This window comes from Pelophylax lessonae, assembly GCF_965119305.1.
Source record: "Pelophylax lessonae genome assembly, chromosome: 3".
Lineage (NCBI taxonomy): Eukaryota > Metazoa > Chordata > Amphibia > Anura > Ranidae > Pelophylax > Pelophylax lessonae.
Window position 1 is genome coordinate 350,863,315 of NC_138770.1, and position 24,169 is coordinate 350,887,483.

At 38.2% G+C, this 24,169-nt stretch overlaps 1 protein-coding gene across 1 annotated transcript in view; it reads right to left on the reverse strand.

The window, feature by feature from the left end:
- COL12A1 (collagen type XII alpha 1 chain) overlaps positions 1–24,169 on the reverse strand; it is a 237,203-nt gene that overhangs the window by 176,800 nt on the left and 36,234 nt on the right. The window contains exons 6-13 of the mRNA XM_082249431.1: positions 22,430–22,693; positions 20,493–20,657; positions 19,830–20,003; positions 16,111–16,401; positions 15,368–15,970; positions 14,204–14,476; positions 10,157–10,429; positions 8,195–8,467 (exon numbers count right to left, since the gene is read on the reverse strand). Coding sequence (XP_082105557.1) covers positions 8,195–8,467; positions 10,157–10,429; positions 14,204–14,476; positions 15,368–15,970; positions 16,111–16,401; positions 19,830–20,003; positions 20,493–20,657; positions 22,430–22,693 — 2,316 coding nt within the window. The remainder of the gene's footprint in view (positions 1–8,194; positions 8,468–10,156; positions 10,430–14,203; positions 14,477–15,367; positions 15,971–16,110; positions 16,402–19,829; positions 20,004–20,492; positions 20,658–22,429; positions 22,694–24,169) is intronic.

Here is a 24,169-nt window from a genome sequence, read left to right on the forward strand (position 1 = left end):
ACTTAATCAAGACAAAGAAGTCTTTTGGAGAAAAATAAGCCATGGGGAGGCACAGTGCTTACGTCTAGAATCAGATTTTATACAAACTATAAATTCAGTTTATTTCTCTTAAAACTCACTTCTAAAAATTACAAAATCTAGCATGCAACAAATTCAGGTAAAATGATTTTCTGATTGTTTTGGGGCTCATAAATGTTCCCTAATCACTCTTGGTACTTTCAAAAATGTTATGACAGAGAAAATCACAATGTTGTCTGTATGTACTGACATTAAAGAAGAGTTTTAACCCAGACTTTTTTAAAAGTGGATAGTTTTCATCCTGATTTAGGGTCTAACCCTTCTGCATTCAAAACTGAAAACTAAAAAAAGTTGTGGATAGAGATCCACTTTAAACAGATGGGTGTACTGCATTTGGACCGAACCCTAAGTTGATCCCTGAAATATGTTAGAGATAAGTACAGCATAGACAAAAGTGATCTGAATATCAATAAAAAAATTACATAGGGTTGATTATATACTGGGAAAAGTCACCAGCACAAAAAATCAACACAACACAGTTCTCAAGGCAGAATAGCTCACCTACCAAAAATGCATGGGATGCTGATCCTGTCAACTGACCTGCATTAGCTGCAAACTGCAGCATGCAAAGAGCCCAGACTATCTTCCAGAAAGAAGCCCAATGTACCTGGGTCTCGCACCCCCCATTTTCCAGAGTGTAAAGCATCAACAATCATGTCTGCTCTGAGCCCTCACATGCTAAAATAAGCCTGCATAGTCAAAATGGGCTGTTTTTTAAGGGGCCATGCAATACATGTCCTACCACCAAAGCTGCAGCATGACCCCATCAAGACAAGTGATTACTCTCTGATAAAGAACTTTACCCATTTCACATATAATGAGAACTATGAATCAGAATTGTCTAGTGTACTGTGCAGGAGCAAGGAAAGGTAAGTCAATTCTTCTTGGAGTATTGATTTACAGAGGGAAAATATACAATATGCATGGAGTATTGTTTTTTTTAGTATATAAAATCAGATTTTAATAATCTGATCTGATTGAGCTTCAGAACATATACATGCCTAAAATGCTAATGAGTGGACTCCTTTAAGTCAAATTTCATCAGGATCTCTGCATTGCCCAATGAAAAACTGTCAAGTACACTAAAATAGACACACCTGAATTAAATAATTTGCTTGATGTTTATTGTTCTCTTTGTACCATTACCAATGATGGCACTGCCCTATAATCATCTTCTTACTGCAAGCCAAAAGGAATATTTGTCTTTCCTTTAACATCTAGTTCCAAGTAATATATAAAGGTGGGCAACTTAAGTGTTCTCTTATTTTTATATGGGTTTTGCTGTCAGCTACAGGACTATAATGCAATAAAAGTAATTATTATTTGTGTTGTAATCGGATGGCACATTTGCAAATTTTTTTAACCTCAACGGGCTCATCTCAATTTTGCCGACAGCAATGGAAAAAGGAAAAGTATTTTACCATTCATTTCATCCCAGCAATCAACATCAAGACTGACTTAATATATTAACTAAAGTGTACTCTGTGTTTGCTTTTCAAATTTGTGCCCTGAGGTAGTAAAAAAAGGAATGTGTGCCAAGATTTTTCTAACCACCTCCTAACTCCTGGGAAAGTAGATTACTTAAACAGTAGCTTTGAAAAGCAGTCACGGATTATTGTATTCCCTGTGCTTTGCCTATCTGCTTTTTCCATTGCGTTTCCTTTTTGGGCAATGACACGGTTTAGCAACAACTTGCAAAGCGTCATGTAGGACCAATAAAGAAATAGACAAACAGGGAATGTTGAAGAAGACTGTCGTCCTCATTAGAATCCTACACTTAAAAGAAATGTCTGTGTCAGCCATAAAATCTAAAGTATTCTGTCTAAGAGATTAAAGAGGGATGATTTTAGTTTAAGAAAACGATTGTCCACATACAATATATCAGGTTTCTTCTCTAATTTCTCAGAACATGAAAAAGCTTTGTCAGTGAAATAACTTCTGCAAAAAACATCACAGACACTTATCCATTAAATGTTCCACTATGATAGGTTTCCTATTCATTTCCTCTATTATATGCTTGCACAGACCAAATGGCTTTCCTGACTATTTACTAGAATTTTCTGCCAAAGTTATATGAGATGGTGCTATTTAATGCAAGCAGACCTTTTCTACAAGGTTCAAAGTGAAGATGTGAAGCAGCACTCGTAAATGGGTAAAGAAGACAGCTCATAAACAGGTGTCAGCATTGTCATCTCACATTCAGCTTGGTTATATAAGCCACTCTCTTTGATCAGGTTCAATCATTACTACATGTTGTCACTGTGGAGTTAATTTACTAAAACTGGAAAGTGCACAATCTGGTCCAACTCTGCATAGAAACCAATCAGCTTCCATGTTTTTTTGTCAAAACATAAAGGGGTTGTAAAGCCTCATGGTTTTTCACCTTAATGCATTCTATGCATTAAGATGAAAAACCATCTGTGCTTCAGCTGCCCCCCAGACCCTTCCCTTTTTCTTACCTGAACTAGATCATTCCAGCAACAAGCACGAGCCCAGCAGCTCCAACCGCTGTCTCGGGTCCTCATTGGATAGATTGATAGTAGCAGGGGCCATTGGCTCCTGCTGCTGTCAATCAAATCCAGTGACACGTGAGCCAGGGGCCAGGCCAAATTCTGTTGTCTGTAACAATTGACCCAGCAGCGGAATTCGTGAGCGTGCCCGCACGGGTGCCCCCATGGAAAGAGTTTCTCTGTGGGGGCAACCAATGAAGAGGAGTAGCCAAGAGCCCCAGAAAAAGAGGATCGGGCCGCTTTGTGCAAAACCCTTGCATAGAGCAGGTAAGTATTACATGTTTGTTTTTTAAGAAAAAAAAAAAAAAGAACCTTTAGGGCTCTTTCACACGGGCGGTCCGATCAGATCCGCCTGTCAGTTTTTTAGGCGGATCTGATCGGATCCACCATGCAGCTCTATGGGGCAGCGGGTGTCAGCGGAGACACCTCCGCTGACACCCGCTGCCATCCGCATCCGATCCTGTGCTGAAATCTGGACGGATGGAAACCCTATTTTTCCATCCGTTCAGTAATCGGATCGGATCGGATCTGATGAGAGCGGACAAGCGGTCCGCTCTCATCCGATCCCCCATAGAGGGCAGCGGGTGCTGAGACACCTCCCTCTCCGCTCTGCAAGCGGAGACAGAGCTGTCATCCGCCCGGCTCAGCGGGGATCGCGGATCGATCCCTGCTGAGCAACACGGATCCGCCGACGGAGCGGACCGTGTGAAAGAGCCCTAACAATCACTTTGATTCACTTCAATTGAGCAAGCTGAAGTTAGATGCTGATTGGCTACCATGCAGAGCTGCACAAGATTTTGCACTCCCCAGCCTTATTTATTTAGACCCTGTGCTACAACCAAACAGGGGAAGAACATGCTTAAATCCCATTGAACTATCTGACAAATCAAACTTTGTTCTGCAGTTTAGTATGGCTTTTAAAATGTATTACTCATCCTCTTTTCTAGAAACCTTTATGTCATATTTTCTTTCTTACAGAATACATATAATTCATATTCTTATTCTTTTTCTACCATAATGATATACAGACAGCATTTTAAATGTTGAACCTAAAAAGTCTATCACTTTAACCATTTAAGTCAAAGTGATACATTCTCTTGCAAGACAGACCTCCCACCCACTGATATCTTTCCTGAACATCCCCATTCTCTGTTGATGTGTTGGAGAGCTAATCCTTATCCTGTATAATCAATATTGGAATGGTCAGAGCTTACACCCAGTAACTTCTTACTCCTCCTAATACAATGACAGTGTTGGGTCTGGCAATTGGCTGCTCAAGCTGAAGCACTTCAACCTGGGAAGAAGCCACATGCTTCTTCATACTTGGGCAAGTGTCTCCTGCTGGGCTACTGCATATCACATCTGACTGGATACAGCCATTTTTCAACTGACAATTTATCACGCAGGATCTTCAATTGAAAAACAGTGCAGATGGACTAATACCTCCTGTTGAAATATGGCATTTTGAAAGAATTTTATCAGAATACCTGAAGAATGGCTTCATGTGACCGTATGTTGCCACTGCTTAGCTGACAATTTTCCACCCAGCTCCTTTGATTTTTTCAAGTTGTGCCAATAGTCACCCACATAGCGAATTTTGACCGATTCATCAGGAACCGGCCAAAATTCACACACTGCATGGCCAGCTTCACCTTAGGCTTATCCAATGACATTGCTCTTACACTTAGAATCCTGGTCACTTAGGCAATCTCACTGCATAGTGGTATGGAGCTTGCCAGAATTTAACCAAAGCAGACAAGTCAGACCCCAGTAACAAAGTAAAACTAAATTATAGAAGGGCATGCACCAGAAAAGGTTCCCTGATTAATACAATTAAAAGCAGACACACAAAGGTGAAATTATGTACAAGTTTAAAATATTAAATTTTTAACATTTATAATCTTGTTTCAGGGCAAGACTGACAACATGGTAACTGTAGCATTGACTGTAGGCACTGATGAATGTATTTGCGAGCCAACATGAGATTCTGTGGAATCAAACAGTATTACCCTCATACATCTCTATTGCAGCCATGGTATCATTATGTACTAAATTGTAGAACTGTACCTGGGCTTCAACCCATAGACAAATGCAGATTAGGATTCATTGTAAGCCAGAGTTTTTTCTGTAGCCTCAAGCTAGATCTGTTTTCCTAATTAGTTGTTACATGCTTCTGAAAAATCAATAGTACGGTATGTAATGTTCAGAGCTGTCTTTTCCATAGCAAAACTCAACTCTCTTCAACTATCTGTGGTTGACTGAATTTTCACATATACTGTACATAGCGTTAATCAAGTAACAATAAATGATTGTAAACTTTTTCTGTTGAACGCTATGGATACTTCCAGAGCATGTGGATGCTACATGAAACAAAGTAGATAATGGATATTCTTTTATTTATATTTGCATAAATATGTGCAAAAGGTCAACTTTTATTACAGTTGCTTTCCCCCATACCAATCAAGACGATGGACTATTAGGTCTTTGTCAATTCTTCATGCCTCATTAATTTACATTAGTTTGATTAGGGTAATCACTTAGTCAAGTCTCAAGCTATGCAGGTGCTATCATAAAGTAGGATTTATAGAATTTACATTTAGCTAAATACATGTCTGGACCACTACTCTTCTAGTTAAATACGTGGCTCTGTGCCCAAAACTACACCTCTTCCAAACATTACCTAAGTCTATCACTAAATAAACACTCCTTGAAGATTAGACTGCACTCTTGGGTCTTGTTAAAAGACAGTTTTCTTTCACAGGTCAATGCATTTCAATCTTCCTGAGGAAGTGCAAATAGAAAGACCAGGAAACATTTAAAAAAAATCTTTTTTTTATGGTGGACAATGCACAAAGTGTTTGGTTAAGAGCTGCTGCAGTCATCTTGAAATATTGTTTTACTTTATTGTACAGTTTACTGCACTTTCTAGGGTGAAGATTTATTTTCCAGATACTGAAGAGGATTTTTATTGCTTTATACACATCCACAATAAAAAAAACTATGTTAAAAATCCCAGAAAACATAAACATACTAAAGACGTTAAAAATCGATACTAACAATAGCACGTTTTGCTGTTTTCATAAGAACAGGTCTGTTATTATAGCTCGACTCCTCATCTGCTGGCAGCACTGCAGACTATTTATTCTTTGGCCACACATAAGAAAGCAATATGTAGTTTTTAGTACCATAAAGAACTTTGAATGAATTGAGCACTGAGTGCAGATGTCTGTAGTTTTCTCTGTTTCTACTGTACATTTTGCAAAAGAGCGTGCAACTGCTATAAATCAGATTTTTACTTCTACCAAATGCGATGTTAGATTGGTAGAGAATAAAATTTGGTCTGGTTAAATGTGTGTTTCAGAAGAACGAAGTGATCTGTTCTATGTAAATATCAGCCATTTCCATGAGCCTGTTCCAAGTCTGTCTGTTTAAACTTCCAAGCTGAGCACTTATAAGGTCCATAATGTTGCCGCTCAATCTAAAAGGTCAATTCATGAAAGCATAACATAGAAGGATTGTCCAATGCCATTTGTAAATGTATACAATATAAAATTATCATCTGATGTTATAGCACGTGTGTTGTATTTTCTTTGTGGTGTTTTGTATATAAACATCAGAATTCAAAATTTAGCCACATTTTGCTGTAGATAAGGATGAGGATTTCAATAAAAGTTGACTACTTTTTACAAACTAAAGCTGGATATACATGTACCAAGATTCATCTGGTTCAGCAGGAACCACTGGTTGAACAAAAAACTATACATGTATACCCTGCTTAACTAATTAATACAACAAATAACAATTCCTCACCCATCTAATATTTATTTGTGTGAACTGAAAATTATTGAGATCAAATAATAACCATAATAAAAATACACCATATATCTCATACAGGTAAAATAACTCTTACAATACAGTGGATTGCCACTTAAGGCAAATCTTTGCCGTTTTCATACTTTAATTCCCCCTATTTCCAGCAGCCCATACTCACCTTTCCTTTACAACCCCATTTAGTAACTCGTAGAAGGGGGAGCAACTGCAGAAGGGGAGCAAAATACTATGAAGTAAGACTATAAATAAAGCTGAAATCCAGTCATTTTGCAGCGGGCCCCCTTTGTATTGCAAGGGTTAATAGCTTGTTTTACCATTGGGGTGATAAATAAGGTCAAATACTTACTTTGTTTCTCACTCCCCTGGCAGCAGGAGCTTTCCTTCCCTTTCTGATGCTCCTGGTATGTGGGTAGGCCACAATATCTTCACATAGAATTCAAGACTGTTGGTCCTGCATTGTATTTTATGTTGTCAAACAACTGCAACTGGTCAAGCCACAAAAGTAACAGCTTCAGGGAAAACATTATATAAACAGAAGAAATTCTGAATGATTGAGGAGAAAGGTAGGTATTTCACCCTATTCATTACCCCATTGACAATGTTACCAATACTTTCAGTGAGGAGGGGGTGGGGGGAAGGGGCATTGCAAGGTGCATTTTTTTAGCTGACTGGAGTTCAGCTTTAAACCTGTAAGTATAGATAAATGTGAACTGCCATTGTTTACTTGTTTTTAGAAAAACGTATGCTGTCTGCCATTACTGATCTCCTTCTGAAAATACAAGTTGAATCTTTTTTTGCTTTTGTAATATCTGAGCCACTGACATGGAAAGAATAGGCAGCTAGTGAAGTCAACATGAACTTTAGAAATCTAAAATTGCATACTTGATCATAGTAAATGACATTTAAAAAATTTAAAGCCAGGACTTGACAGCTAGGTAATGAGCATTTTAAAAAGGATGTTAGGAATGGAACCCTAAACATTACTTTTAGAAAAGGTTTCTATTAAAGCTGCCAGCTCCGGAGTGGTCATCACGATCCTGGCTTCACTACCTAGTGAGTCACGTACCTGGTAAAAGTATGCAGGACAAGTGTTTAGTCTTATTAGGCTGAATTGGCTCCATGCTTGTTCAAGATAAATAACTTACTAATTGGTTAAGCCAGCATAAAGGTGACAGCTGTGGAGCCTGCATTTATAAATTAAATCAACAGTGACAGCTCTCATATTTGTATCCACAAAGATGCACTTTAAATCATAAAAAAAACTATAGAAATACAAAAAATGTTCCCCTCTCTCCGGTACATTGAAGGTTGCTTAGTATACTTTTCGTTTAAGTGATAGAATGTAACAGGTGGAAAATATCGAGTTTTAAACATGTTGTTACCACCATAAACAAAAAGTGTTAAATTGGAAAACTTTCTCTGCAAAAAAGTAGACATTTATTGAAACAACAAAAAAATTGTTGTCATCATGGCTAAATTTCCATTACTGGAGCATGTAGGTACAAACACCTAGGATCCTAAAGGGATACACCTGTGCTAGAATCGCCTTTTTTTGCTCTAAACACATTCTTGTTTCACTGTTCTTTACCAGGCTTTGCATACAGTGGCTGTTCTGTAAGAGATGATGGTATTTCTAATAATGGTGGGGAAAAAAGTGTGATCAATAACAGGGAAAAGCCACCTCTTTGCCTCCTACAGAACAACTGTGTCTAAAAGCAAATCCAGCTATGGTTAGGCCATTTGTTATAATAACACAGTAGTAAAATCTGACTTACCATCAAGAGTAGTTCCTTCCCCATTGAGGGCTGATCCAGCTCCTGACCTGTATAATGCATTTACTGAGAGAGAGTATGTTGTACCAGCATCTAGCTCTTTTAAGACAGTACTGGTAGCGTTTCCTCTGAGTGTAACCTCTTTGGGCTCCCCTCCTGTTGCTGGTGTGTAGGTTACAAGATAGTTTAACACTTTGCCAGGTGCTTTATCCCAGGACAGCTTTAAACTTGATGTTGTAGGATCAGAAACTCTGAGGTTTCTAGGTTCTCCTAGAACTGAGTCAATTAAAAGATTAAAACACATGAGTATGCATTTCGTGTACCGAGGGTCTTGTTATTTAATCATTATACTTTAAACTGTGCATGGTATAATATACAGTGTATGTGACATCTTAATAGTATTAAAGAATATCTATATCCAGCACATTTTTTTACTTTTGGATAGAAAGGGTTTTGAACCCCTGTCAGGTTTTACTGCTATCTGAGGATTCGATCTTCCCTCACTTTGTCCTCTGGAGACAATTTCTTACTAAACTGGAAATGAGATCCAATCTGCAACAGGTTATAGACAACAATAAAAAGCTGACACATATTCTAGCATTCCCCTACTTAATATAGAGAGCTTTTTCCTTATCTCCTGTTCTGGTGACAACCAGACAGGACATGAAGGAATCTCTCTAACAGAACTTCTGACTGCACTAAAACTTGACAGGAGTTCTAATCCTTCCTGATGTCACCCATAATCAAGAAAAAAAATAGCTTTTTTCATATTTATGATTTAATTTAGTGTGTACAAACATTTTAAGTTAAGAGAACTATTATGTCTCATTTGCTTCACCCTTCACAATGTGGGCCCAAACGGGTACTTTTATCACAATGGGTGAATTTAATTAAATGGTTTTAAGTTTTTTCTGAAGGATGCTGATATTTTATAGAGAATCAGCATTTCGTACATACAACTATTTTCAATTGAACCACCTATTATCAACAACCTCATGCCATTTTTTTTTTAGCTGAAGTAAAACTACGTGTATACACACATGATTACACCAAAAGCAGAAATTCAAAGCTTTCAATCAAATTCACTTTACTGAAGTCCAATCTTTGAAATATGAATTCTACACAGCTGCTAAAGGTTATGGCACTTTGCAGTTGGATTTATTAAAAAGCACAATGGGCATTGATGATTGTCTTTTATTGACATTTTTTGGCAATTGTTTTCTACACTGCTTAAAAGCCTAACACCAGCTTCACTACAAAAAATCTTTATCTGGTGTGGCATTTGATTTTTATATCCTTAATTCCTCCACAAAGTGTATTGTACATTTTCCTTATAGCCTATGCCCTCTAAGGAACTTCTGGGCTGCATGATGTACAAGGCCGCCGAGACCCTTTAGGCAAGAGACTTGGGCATCATGGATATGACCCCTTTACATTTTTGAAGTGATCTAACATGAACATGCTCCTAGGCAGTGCTGATGCTGGCATATGGGCAGAGTTAATTAGTATTAGCAAACAGTGTCCGGGAGAAGGGGTGCTTATTGCACCCTGTCATGCCATCACAGGTCTAATAAGCAACCCTCCTTACATTTATTGGTTTCACAGGGCCATATAAATAGAAAAAAGCTCAAATGCTGTGTGGGAATAAAAAAATTAAATGTTAGTGTGGGACATTAGGTGAAGTAGAGGTATAGGTTTTTATTATTCATGTAGTTGGGCTATAAAGTCATGGAATGTCGTACTGGGGAAGAAACTTAGTGACAACTGATCAATGTCATCAAATACTGTAGTATGTACAGTCAGCTTAACCCACGGGTTTATTTAAATGTAATCAAACATAAATAACACAGCAGCTGCACTACATAGTTGTGGGTTTTAGATACCACTGGCAGAACCCCTGGGATTAAAAATGTGAATTACAGAAGAGAGTGACTGACAAAATGTTGTAGAGCAGGAATAACATACTTTCTTCGGTTGCTCCATTTCCTTTCAAGGCTTTTCCTGGACCTGATTGATACTCTGGGGTGACTGATACATGGTATTTTGTGTCAGACAGAAGACGCTGTAGTGTTGTCGCTCTTTCATTTCCTGGTACTGTTACTTCTTTTCTTTCTCCACCAGCAACTGGCCGATAGTCAATTCTGTATCTCAAAACATTTCCAGGAGCTGGAGACCAGCCAACCTTAAAGCTATCAGTGGTCTCATCACTTACTATAAGATTTCTAGGTGCTCCTTTTACTGTAAGAAACAGAAAAAAAACAATAGTCACAAATCAGACCCTTTAAACCATTTATACCCTTGAGAAAGTCACGTGTATTTGTGACGCAACGCATCGGGAGGAGCCGGGTGACGTCACTTCCGGTCTACGGCCATGACTGGAAGTTTAGATTCTCATCATGCCACTCAGTGCGGGGACCCAGCGGTCCGTCTTTCTATGTACATCTTTTTGAATTTACTTGTAAGTTTTGCTATTGTTTTTCATTAAATACTACTAAAATACTACACTATGGAGCTCTCATTTGTCTTTTTATGAATATACCAATGAGATATCACTTCAAAAATGCCCAGCAGTCCATCTACACCTCTATTGTTATCTGAGTCATCTGGCAATCCATCTACATCTCTATTGTTATCTGAGTCATCACCAGCTATACGGATGAACCTTATACCCTAGATGAAGGCTTGATTTACTTATCATTGAGGTGAGCAACTATTGCACTTATTGGTGGATTGTGTGTTGGGATTTTTTCACATATGGCACCATGTGGATGATTTTATGACCACGTTTTGGAGCACTACTATATTTATTATACCTCTACTGCACATTCACAGGAACTTTTTTTATGGACTTTTATTAATAACCTTTATTTATCACAATCAAGTTATCTATTGCACATCCACAGGAATTCTTTATGGACTTTTTTTTATCATGATCAATAAATTAATATATATATGTATGTCATGCATTTTAATTATATGCTTTGAGATTGTTTTATTGTATTACACATTAGAATCAGCCCCAGTCTATAATATTATTATTATTATTTCTATTGGTATGTGGTGATACTACACAGATTGGCAGCTTTTTTCTTTATTTGTTATTACACATACACTATTTTTTAGGTTTACTACTATTTTTATTGATAGCACATTGGTTCTCTACACTTTTTTTCCAGGAGCTGGAGAGTAGCCAACCTTAAAGCTATCAGTGGTCTCATCACTTACTATAAAATTTCTAGGTGCTCCTTTTACTGTAACAAACAGAAAAAAAACAATAGTCACAAATCAGACCCTTTAAACCAGGGATCCTCAAACTATGGCCCTCCAGCTGTTGTGGAACTACACATCCCATGAGGCATTATACAACTCTGACATTCACAGACATGACTAGGCATGATGGGAATTGTAGTTCCTGAACAACTGGAGGGCCATAGTTTAAAGACCCCTGCTTTAAACAAATGAAAAACATCATCAGTGCACAAAAATAGAAGACTCAATAATGTAATACTAAAAATGTAAAAATTGTCAATGTACTGTTGGTTTAGAACAAGGCTTGGCTGAATTTGGATGTAAAGCTGCATTTGTTAGCACAAATGTTTTGCATACTGTATAGTTTAATATGGGTTATTTAAGTTAATAGAGTGCCTCACTTTATTAGGTCAATCATAACTTGTTGCTGAGACTGTCAAGATTGCTGCCAAGATGTCTTTACTCACAAGCTGCGAGTCGGTATACTGGAAACAAAGATACCTCCCAGCATGCAGTTAATAGAACATTCTAACTGGCTGACTCACTATGCTTCTTTCAGTTATTTTTCTGTAAACAGGGGCGTATTAAAACTGCATATGAGACAGTTATTATATCATTACATTGTTATGTTTCTTAGCCACCAACTTTACATTCTTAAATATCCACACAAAGAGATGATATTTTAAGCTATCTCAGGCTGTGCAGCATTATGGCTGATGTGCAATGCTTAGGGGGTATGCCAACTGATACATCAAATAACTCACTCTGTACTAGTTTAATTGCTAAACAGACCTATGCACTCTGGATGACATCATACTCATTTTGTTTCTTGATTCTGAGCTGAGGAGGTTAGCTATTCACAACCAATCACTTTCTCTGAAAAAGGGCTTTCCCTTGGGGAAATCTGAGCCCACCTGTAGCCTCAAATCCAGGCTCATCTATGTATTAATTTCAACACTGACCAGAGAGAGGAGTGTAATGTATGTTACCAATAGTGCCATTCAAAATGATGGTTCCTTCTATTTTATTAAAAAGTACACTGTAAACATAGTTTTATTCAATATTGTCAGGAACATCACGTGAAAGGTTGTCTCAGCCATGCACATGGGAACGTGCACATCTACCACAGTTATTGGCACTGGCTGGGCTATTTAAAGCTAGCACCTGCATAAGATTATTGCTGCATGGTCTTCCAGCTTCAGTTCCTGTTATCCCTGATCCTGAATCTGCTTGACCATGTTACTGACCCAGCTTCTGTCTGACCTGCTTCTGGATAATCCATGCCTGTCTATGTTTTTGTCCTGTGTTTGTTCCTGACTTCTGCCTGGATTCTAGACCAAGATTTTGCCTATCGAATCTGTACCTCACTGCCTGTGCGCTACCAACCTCTGCTCACCCCTGACCTTGATCCTGCTCATAATTTGATGTCTTTATGCTTGACTGTGTAACTTATCAAATTCTCCCATCCACACATTCGAGGTGTATAGGGGAATCCTCCCACTGAGTTATTGTATTCTGATAGTAGGGAGAACAGATTAGAACTCCAGGCTGGTCTAGAGGAAATTGTCCAGCAGGGTGGTTGGAAGAAGTTGATACACTTCTGTACAATCACAGTGCCAATACATGGATTGAATTCAAGCTGGTCCCTGATGAACTGGCTGAATTTTGATCCAGTTATGGGCAGCTTTACCGAACTTGGCTTTTGACTTGGCTCTGATCTCTACTGGACTTGATGTATTCTGGGTGCCCTCACCCCTGTGCTTCTGCTTACTTGACACCAGCACTCCCAAGTTCAAGTCTTGGGTTCCAGCTTCCTGGCAGCTGTGTCCTTCCATTGCCCTTGCAGCCCCTGTCCCAGTATTTAAGGATACTCTGAATGGAATTGTGCAAGAGGCCATCCACCTGTTCTTCAGCTCATTATACAGGTACATTACAAATAAATAGTTTATGCTATGGATGTCTGGAGCTGTTGACTACAGTTGATAATAGTGGTTTAAGTAGTAAATGCTAAACACTTTGGTCTTTCCTTAGTAAAGAGAGCTTTGTTCATAAGCTGTAGGGTATTACATAATTCCTGACAATTGTAAAGGTTACAATAGCATACACTATAATTTTTTTGTTATCAAATTACCTTGAGTGCAGGAATTTAGAGAATATTTTTCTCTAAATATTGGCTATCGGTGGTGGGGACTGGCCATCGGTGGTGGGTACTGTACATTCAGAAATAAAGACCATACCTTCAATTGCCTGTATGTGACATGCAATTCCACTATTTAATGCATGCCAAAAAAAGCTAGGCATCTATTCAAATACATGTCCTACAAATCACTGTATCATTATTTGCAACAGAGATCTGCAGAAAAATTTCAGACGATGAGATTTTTACACTACAGTATTATACTGATATTGTTAGAAGTGTGTACAAATCACTTCAAAAATCCAGGCTTAGGTCCCACATTTTGTTAAGTTGACCCTGCTAAAAAAAATGAATAGACACAAAACAGGATGTCCTATAAAATACCCTCTCCATGTTTCAGTCATCATTACAGGTGGAAAAAGCACTATGCTAGGTAATCATCAGACACCAGATACCAGAGAATTACATGTATCAAAAATGACATCATAGATCTAAAACATGAATTTTCTGAAAAATTATATTTTATTTATTTAAAGATGTAGACTATTGTTTAAATATGATAACCATTCTTAAAAACAATTTATAAAAGCAGCATTAAATCTTAGTTTTGATGTTTGCAACTATACCTTCTAGAGTTGTTTCTTCTCCAGTCAATGGAGTGCTCCATCCTTCCTCATATTCTGCCTCAACACTGACAGCGTATGTAGTCTCGGGAAACAGATTTGTAAGAACAGTAGTAGTAGTTGGAGCTGGAACAGTAAAAATAAATTCTTCCCCACCAACAGCAACCTTGTATTGAACACGGTAAGATAAAACATCATCAGCCCCTGGAGACCAGCTTACTCGGAAACTGTTGGAAGTGACCTCAGAGAACTCTAAATTGGATGCTGGTGTCAGAGCTGAAAAAATGTTAGATAAAAACACATTAAGCCTTTTGCACATTACTACAGAAAAAAAACATTAAGGCCCTTGTTAAAATGTATTCATCATAAGCTACATATGTAAAGCCTGCTTAACTGAAATGATAGTTTTTCAAGTGAACTTGACCTGGCCTAAAACATGATAAAGTATCAACACTAACCTTTTGGTAACTGAGCCGCACCATCTCCTGAAACTTTCCCCTGCCCCAACCCCGGCTTAATTGTCAAATGCCAGAGCCACAGGGACAACTCAAGATTTGCATTTAAAACAAGGGAATCCATTTTTTTTTATTATTATTATCTGGACCTACATAAGTTCTTGGCTATTTTTAGATTTTAGAAGTTTGAGATTTTCCACCATGTTGTAAAATCATTGCGATTCATTACCAAACATTTCCTACAGGCTATACACCTTTAAAATCACTAGATGTATTGTGAAAAAAATCAAACATGTTATGAGGGTTAGGAACTCCAAATAAGTGTGGGAAGACCAACATTAATCTAGTCTTCTTGGTGAAATATCTGCTCATATATGGTCACCTTAAGACTTATAGGCCATATTCCCTATGCAATACCTTTCAGCAATTTATGTTCTTTTTTAGCATGTATTACATACATTATTATTGCAACAGGGTATGAATGAGCCTATATTAGATAACTGCTATTTTTTAAGCATACATACATGATCAGAATATAGTTGGTCAATTTTCAGAATTAATTCTTTTGAAATCATTAATCAGTCTTTCTTCTACAAACATTTTGCTTGTGCTTTTTTGTAAACACCTTTTGCCCTTATGCATTACTACATGTATAAAATATTTTTATGTTGTTAAATGTATGATAATTATTACCTTCACTGTTGCTACTTACATTTTCGCTTAATTTTTTCAGTTTCTTGTTCAATTCTCAGACAAATAGACTGTGTCAATTCAAAAGAGATTCTTTGGAAGGCATCAAAGTCTTCTACAGTGTAAACATGGGTGTCCGCTGGTGGTGATGCGATTGCTTCCAGTTCAGTTCTCACTGCATCCTTAACACCAACAGCAAAAATTTCTACATCGGAATTTCTGAGTTTTTGGGCTGGGTCTTTAAAGGCATCAGATGACTTTCCATCAGTGATAAGTATCATGACTCTGGGGACATTGGATCTTGCCCCCCTGTTCTCGACAAACACCTTTTCTCTGACAAAAGTCATGGCCTTGCCAGTGTTTGTAGAGCCTCCCCGGTATGGAAAGGTATTTATTGCATGAAGAATATCTTCAATCTTGTCATACTTGTTCAGTGCAAACTCTGTAAATGGATCTCTGCTGTACTGTACAAGACTGATCTGCACTTTGTTGGGTGAGATGTCAAAGCTTTTTACTAACACTTCCAAGAAGGCTCTGACTTTAGCAAAGTTGGTAACACCAATACTGTAAGAGCCATCAACAAGGAGAACAACATCAGCTTTTATATCCACACCACCGGAACATTCTGTGAAAAACGATACCCATGTTTATTAAATTATTTGTATATTATTCCAAGTAGAAACATAATTAAAGTTTCTGTCTTTCTAAAAGGAATCAAGAAACTCTTTAAACAGGAAGGAAAACAGCATAGAGTCAATAGCTTACCCACTCTTATTTTCACTGCCTGGGTTTTTTCCAGTGTTGAGATTGGCTCACTCGCTGTAAGTTCTTTCATTGCAAATACATTAATCTCATACTCTGTATCTGGGGAAAGATCCTTCAGAATATGGCTTGTGGTTTTAGGGCCAACATTCACAGCCTGAGGTTTACTTCCTGCCAGCATTGGAGTAAGCTGAATTCTGTAGCCTGTGATTTGGCTTGGAGAAGCCTTCCAGGTGATCTTCATAGATTTGGAAGAAATTTCTGTTACAAATAAATCTGAAGGAGGATCCACAACTGGAATACAAAAGTAAATAGTTTATAAATTGCTTGATTTTAAGAAACAAAATATGCGCAGGTGTTGTGTGCCTGTAAATATGGGAAAATGAATGTGCTCTCTAGGTGGTTGTCAAAAAGGCTGTCTAGGGGATTAAAACAATTTACATGTTTAACCACTTGTGGACCGCAAGATTTTCCTGCTTAATGACCAGGCCCTATTTTGCGATTCGGCACTGCGTGAATTTAATGAACAATTGCGCAGTCATGCGACGTTGTACCCAAATAAAATTGACGCCTTTTTTCCCCCACAAATAGAGCTTTCTTTTAGTGGTATTTGATCACCTGTGCCATTTTTATTTTTTGCGTTATAAACAAAAAAAGAGCGACAATTTTGAAAAAAAAAAAATATATATTTCACATTTTGCTATAGGACATTCGCAAAAAAAATTTAAAAATCTAATTTTTTTAACATTTTAGGCCAATTAGTTTTCTGCTACATATTTTTGGTAAAAAAAAATCACAATAAGCGTATTTTGATTGGTTTGCACAAAAGTTATTGCGTTTACTAACTACGGAAAAGATTTATGTAATTTTTATTGTTTTTTTTTTTTTTTTTACAAGTAATGGCTGCGATCTGCGATTTATTGCGGGACTGCGACATTGCGACGGACAGATTGGACCCCTTACTGACATTTCTGACACTTTTGGAGGTACCAGTGACATTACTACAGTAATAAGTGCTAATATATGAACTGTTTCAGTAATAATGCCATTGGCAGAGAAGGTGTTAATACTGTTGGTGATCAAGGGGCTAAATGTAAGTCTAGGGGAGTGATTCTAACTGTGGGGGGGTTGAGCTTTTGAAATGATCACAGAGACATGCGATCCTATAGAGCAGGATCACATAGCCTCTGTGATCATTGCAGGGAGAAGGACAGACAGCTGTGTTTACATCAGCCGTCTGTCCTTTTCTCTCAGTGGGGAGAGATCGCTGGTGTCAGGCAGCAATCAGAGCCGCCTGACACACGTGCCAGCTTCCCCGCTGACGATCAGGGGTGGGAGCGCACTGCCGGCGATGCACGCTCGCCCCCTAGCCCCTCCCAGGCAGATGCCGTCTATCAACGTCACTTTGCCTGTAGCTGCCACTCTGCCGTCGTTAATATACAGCACACGGTCGGCAAGTGGTTGAAATGAATCTGTGGAGTTTTATTCACTATGCAGTCACTGTTCATAAAATTACACTATTTATACCAAAAGGTCCCACAATAAGTACATTTTAAATGAAGGGGTAGAATAATTCCAGCAGCTCTTGCTGCATAATGGCTTTAATAAAGCTTTTATTCCTCTGTCTAAAAGCTTGAAGAAGATTGTGCTTTTTTGTGCTCTTTTGCACATTTTTTTTAGCTTCTTTGAGCTTTTTTGAGCATAAGCTTTTTTTTTTTCACAAACCTCAGCTCATTTGTCTCATTTGTTTTCGAGCTTATTTGAGCTTTTTTTTGTGCTTTTACGTGCTTTTTCATGCTTTTTTACGTGTTTTGGGCATTTTTTCTGCTCAAAAGCTCCTCTCAAAAATGTGAGTTTGGTAGGGGTTTTTTCTGCCTGAAAGAGCAATTGCCGTAAACTCATGAAAAAGCCACAGGGAGCATGGACACATTGCCTAACATGGAGGGGAGTTTCCAGACATAAAAATGAGAGCTCAAAAAAGCTCAAAAGCCTGTAGGAGCCACGTTTTTGAGCTCCTTTGAGATTCAGTGTGCATAAGCCTTACAAGAATCACATTTCCAAAAACAGTAAATTACGTAAATTGTAAATAGTATTGCACAACATATTTGTATTTTTAACCTTTACAGTTTTGGATAGAGTGGGGATTGCTTTTTTGTTTCCACTGGGTAGATTCATCCCTCTGTTTATTCTGACCGCTGACAGTGGCAGTGACAGTGATAGGAAATGCAAATTTTACAGTTGTCACTAGAGCAATAAATCGGTGCTATCTGAGATATCTTATGACAGTCCCCAGTATTACAGGCATAAAAATGCCCCTTCCATATCTAAAACTAAAAAAAATTATTTGGTTTACATAAAATTTGAAGCCTAACTCCAGGCATACAACTAAATATACAAATAGGAGAGCTGTACCAAAAGTAATGTTAGTAACTTATCTTCTTCTTTTTCATTGCAGGTAAATAATAAATTCAAAGCAAAAGCAACCTGCCTTCATTGAGTTCTTGAAGAATGAGGGGTGCAGGCTGTCCGACATCCACAGAAGGCTACAGAATGTCTATGGAGATGACACCATTGACAAGAGCAATGTGCACAGATGAATGAAGAAGGGTAAATTATGACATCTCCATTAACATTCTGTAGCCTTCTGCGGATGTCGGACAGCCTGCACCCCCTTCTTCATGAAAAATTCAATGATATCATGTTGCTTCTTGGGATCCATTATTTACCTGCAATGAAAAAGAAGAGCTACCATATAGAAGTTTTTTTTACCAACATGTGAAATTTGAATGTAATTGAATTTGAATTGAATGTAATTGAATTTGAATGTAAGGTAATAAAAAAAGTTATGCATACTTTTGCATTACCTAAAGGGATTGTAAAGGCAGACGTTTTTTTTATATCTAAATGCATCCTATACCTTCTGTGTGCAGCAGCCCCCCTCAACCCCCCAAATACTTACCTTAGCCCATCTTTTTCCAGTGATGTTTCAGGAGTTTCTCAGCTGCCCGGGACTCCCCTCATCATTGGCTAAGACAGTAGCGCGGCATGATTGGCTCCCGCTGCTGTCAATCAAAGTCAGTCAGTCAATCAGGAGAGAGCGGGGTCGGGTTGCGGCTCCAGGTCTGAATAGACGTGTGACTCAGCTCAGGTGCCCCCATAGCAAGCAGCTTGCTGTGGGGGCACTCAACAGGAGGGAGGGGCCTAGGAGCACAGAAGAGGGACCCAGGAAGAAGAGGATCTGGGCCACTCTGTGCAAAAGCAACTGCACATAGCATGTAAGTATAACATGTTTGGCATTTATTTATTTTTTTTAAAACGAGACTTTACAATCGCTTTAAGGTACAGCCCTCGTATTAGAGCTGTTTTACTTACCAAATGTTTTGTAATATTGTCCATTGATTTCTGGAATTTACACAGCTCTGCCAAACAGAACAGCCAGCCTGAAGACCTGACTTTTCTGTACTGTAATAAAGTAATTAGAATTAAGAAAGAGAAGAGAGTGAAACATAAACAACAAATTGACGGGTTCATTTTTATGTCACTCTGATCTCTCATCCTATCAGCATGTTCCTTGTTGGAACATGAACATTGAAGCACATCTGCTCCCTATGCTGCTTCTTCCTCTCCTAGTATGAGATCTGCTGTATAGGGGACTACAATGATCTTTACATACAGTTTATTTAGCATACATACATATATACACACACACATATAACACTCACCTTCATCTCCACTAGTTATATCGCTAAGCTGCTCATCAACACCAGAGCAAACTTGAGAAATAATTTCATTTTGTACTTGAACAATAGCATCAAAATTAGGAACACTATACACGTGTTTCAGAGATGGTAAGGAGGCCATTTGTTTTAGCTCTTTTGCATCTGCTGCCTTTATACCTAAGAAGAGAAATGAAGAAAACAGTTATCACATGAAAAAGCCTAAATGATATATGTAGCTTGCATTTCTATTGATCTTATATATGTATAATAAAGTGGCCTCCCTGAGCCTGTCTTCTCATCATGGTCATTGCTGTTGCTGTACACCAAAAAGAAGGAGGGAACAAGTTAGCCAGATCGTTAACCCCTCTTACTCTTCTTGTCAGGATGTGATTCCCCCAATCTACACTATTTCAGTGAATTATGTTCATCACATTCACATTTTTGGTGCTTGGAGATTGTGTATAACTTCTGGCCTTTATGCATTCATGTTTGGAAAACTTTGCCAAGTAAACTCCATTTGTTATAACAAATGAGTCACCAGTGAACCAGCAAACCTTGTATGATGTTGTGTAAATGAACTACACATTTATTAAGTAAAAAATACATGATTAAACTAATAGATCTAACATGCAAAAACACTCTGCTAAAATAAATAGATCTTCTTACCCAATGTGAAAACCTCTACTCCTAAGTTCTGAAGCTCCTTTGCTGGAATTTCTACTTCATCTTGAGATTTCCCATCAGTAATGATTATGGCTATTTTTGGAAATCCTTTTCTGGCCCCAGCAGATTGGACAAAGGCATTCCTTCTCAAGTAGTCAATGGCTTCACCTAAAATTTGATTACATGTAAGGTAAATATACATTACAGTAAAAAGAAAACCTTTTTTTGTTTGGAGCTTAAATGCCACAAAACAGCTAAATGAACAATGGAAATGTAAAAAAAAAAAGCATTTGTTCTACCAGCTAAATGATTTGTATTTCTGATTTTCCAGTTCTGAGATTTACACAGCCCTGCCAGGTAACAGAGCTGAGTTAGAGACCTGAATTTTCTGTACTGGAGTTAGGCAAGGTGAACTAGGTCACATTTCTTACTCTCTGCCTCTAGGATTAGCAGACTGCATGCCAGCGACTGGTCTGTAGTACTGTCCATCTCTTTCCCAGTCTGAGTTTTTTTTTTGTTTAGGGAATAACAAGAGCATCATACCAAGTCAAATTCAGGTAGTAACACTAGCTACATTGAAAAAAAAAAAGATGTTTTTAGTGAATATGTAACTGCATTAATTGGTGACTTTTCATGGAGTTTTCGACTTTAAAGAGTAACTCCACTTTTGTTGAGAAAAAAAAAAACATTCTCTTCTGGGTGATCTATGTACATTGCAAGGATTTCAACCATTTTTGTTGCAGATTCCTAACTGTTGTTATTCTGAAGAAATAGCTGTTTGTTTGTTTGTTTGTTTGTTTGAGCCCCTGTTCACACTGGGGCGACCTGTCAGGCGACCTGGTCGCCTGACAGGTCGCCGTAGGTTGCCTTCCATAGAGAAGCTGCGGACCCGTTCTAATAGGAGCGACACAAGTCGCTTTAACTTAGAAAAAGGGTCCGGAGCTTCTTTGGGGCGACCCGGAGCGACCTGCATAGACTTCAATAGACTTCAATGTTATGAAGTCCATGCCGGCCGCTCCGAGGTCGCCCCGGCAAGTAGCGTCGCCCCAGTGTGAACGGGGCCTTACTGTGTCCATGTGCACAGTGAATCTGTATGGGAATGGTTTTATAATTATCAGTCAGCTGCTGCACCTGCAGGGCTCTAATGAAGAAATTGGCAAGGTCTGCATCCCTTTAGACGTGATTTCCCTATGGGGGTATCTCACCAAAAAAAAAACACTTTTGTTGCAGCGGATGCTCAAAAACTGACTTGTATCTTTGTGCAGACTTCTGGAAAAAAACAGTATGTCAATCACTCAAGTAGGAACTGATATTTTCAGGGGGCATTCTGTACACCATCTGTGTACAGAACGCCTCCAGGTAGCAATATTTTATTGCATTTTATAGAAAACTACAGCACTGCAGATTAAAAAGGAAAGGTCATTTTTAATAACATTCAGTCACAATATGACTTGTATACGCTTAATATTTTTTTTTTTTTGTATTTGCAATTTTTTTTTTTTTTTTTAACGACAAAATAGGAGTTACCCTTTATAGTAGTAGTAGTAAACTCTTTAAAAAAAATGTCGAAGATCATGTACAGAGTTTGAGGCCAAATTACCAGCAGATAGTGGTTTGACATAAGGTACGCTTAGAAAAAATCCTTAGGTTTCCTGCACTGGGAGTTCCATTCTCGCTTAAGAGGCTGCTGATGCTAGCAGTGCAATGTTTCTTATTTCACTGTGACTAATCAATTATTTAAGGAAGAGTCCACCATGCGCTCTTTAAAATTGGGATTAGCTAGTGATATATTGGTTTACTGGTTTTACAGAACCAGTGACAAACATATCAAAAAGAAACAGTAAGAATCTCTATGGTCTTAGTTGCAATAGAGAGTAAAGTACTTTTAGCTACTGAAAATATATTGAACATCTTTAAAAAACAACCAAAAAAGCACATACCTGTCATTGTATTTCCCCCTTTGTAAGGTATTCTTTTAATAGCTGCCAGAAGCTCGGCTTGGTTGTAATATTTGTTCATATTAAACTCTGTCCTGGTGTCTGAGCTGTACTGGACAATGCCAACCCTGGTTTTATCTTCTCCAATGTCAAATGCAGAAGCCAAAGAAGACATGAAGTTAAGAATAAACTTGAAGTTCGTTCTCCCCACACTCCAGGAGCCATCCACAAGGAATACCACATCAGCAACTGCACTAATAGAACACCCTTAATAAAGATAAAAAGTTATTATAAGTAAATCAGCCATCAACTAATCCAACTGAGTCTCAAAATTACTAAAAAAGTTATTTCTATGTCCATGCATTAAATAAGTATACTGTAAGTTAAATGGTGGTAAGTGTTAAACCCTCTGCATTAAACAAGTATACTGTAAGTTAAATGGTGGTAAGTATTAAACCCTCTTGCCTTGCAGCTCTGTGATACTCTTTTAATGGAGTATGTTCTTTCTTTGCTTAAATGTGTTTCCTCCCACAATCCACAAGCAAAGTTAATTGGCTTTCTCTAAAGCCTAGTACACACGGGCCGGTTCAATAAAAACAGGCCGACATTCAGCCTGTGTGTATGGCAGCCTGTGTGTAAGGCAGTTGAATGGCCGGCTTCTGTTTGACCTGTATGCTGGAAAACTAGAAGTTGACCGTAGTGTTTTGGCGGGGGGGGCTGCCGACCAGAGTGCCCTGGCGCGTGGGGGGGGGGGTTGCCCCCCTATCAGAACACAATAGAACAGCAGGGGAGATTGCTCCGACCAGAGCTGTCAGGTTTTGTTTGCTTTAATCTGGCCCTAGTGTTAATGGGTGTGGTAGTTAACATCATTAGACTATGAATTCCTAATGGGTAGTGGCTAATATGAGGGGTTTCATGTACTTTGTAAATTACTGCATTATATATTGGTGTTATATACTTTAAATATGAGGAATACATTTCTGTTCTACAAGCTTAATGCTCATTTTATCACCAGTGCCACCTATCAGTGCCTCTTGATCAGTGCCCACCAGTGCCATCTCATCAGTGCTAATCAATGCCACCTTATCAGTGCCCATCAGTACAGCCTATCAGTGCCCATCCATGCAGTCTACCAGTGCCACCTCATCGGTGTCCATCAGTGAAGGAGAAAAATTACCTGTTTGCAAAATTTTATAACAAAATATGAAAAACGTAAAAAAAAAATGTCTACGTTTTCAGGGTTTTTTTTGTTTGTTTAGTAAAAAAATAAAAAACCCAGTGGTGATTAAATACCACCAAAATAAAGTTCTATTTGTGTAAAAAAAAATGATAAAAACTTAATTTGGGTACAGTGTAGCATGACCGCACAATTGTCATTCAAAGTGGGAGAGTGCTGAAAGCTGAATATTGGCCTGGTCAGGAAGGGGGTATAAGTATCCAGTAAGCAAGTGGCTAAAGCGGTTCTAAAGGCTAAATGTTTTTACTGTAGTGCATTCTTAGCATTTAGATTAAAAAGGCCTCTTAACTGTTGTAACTTTATCTATTCTAACTGTTTATCTGTTTTAATTAGACATTTGTCACCTCCCTATTGGTGGCTTTACACTACTATCGCACTTTTTCTTACTCTCTTACAGTCCCATCAATGATCCAGAGGATCATCAAGAGGATTCTTGCATCTTTTCACAATGTACCACACACTACAGCTGCTACATACAGCAACCTTGAGGACTATTTTAGACACAC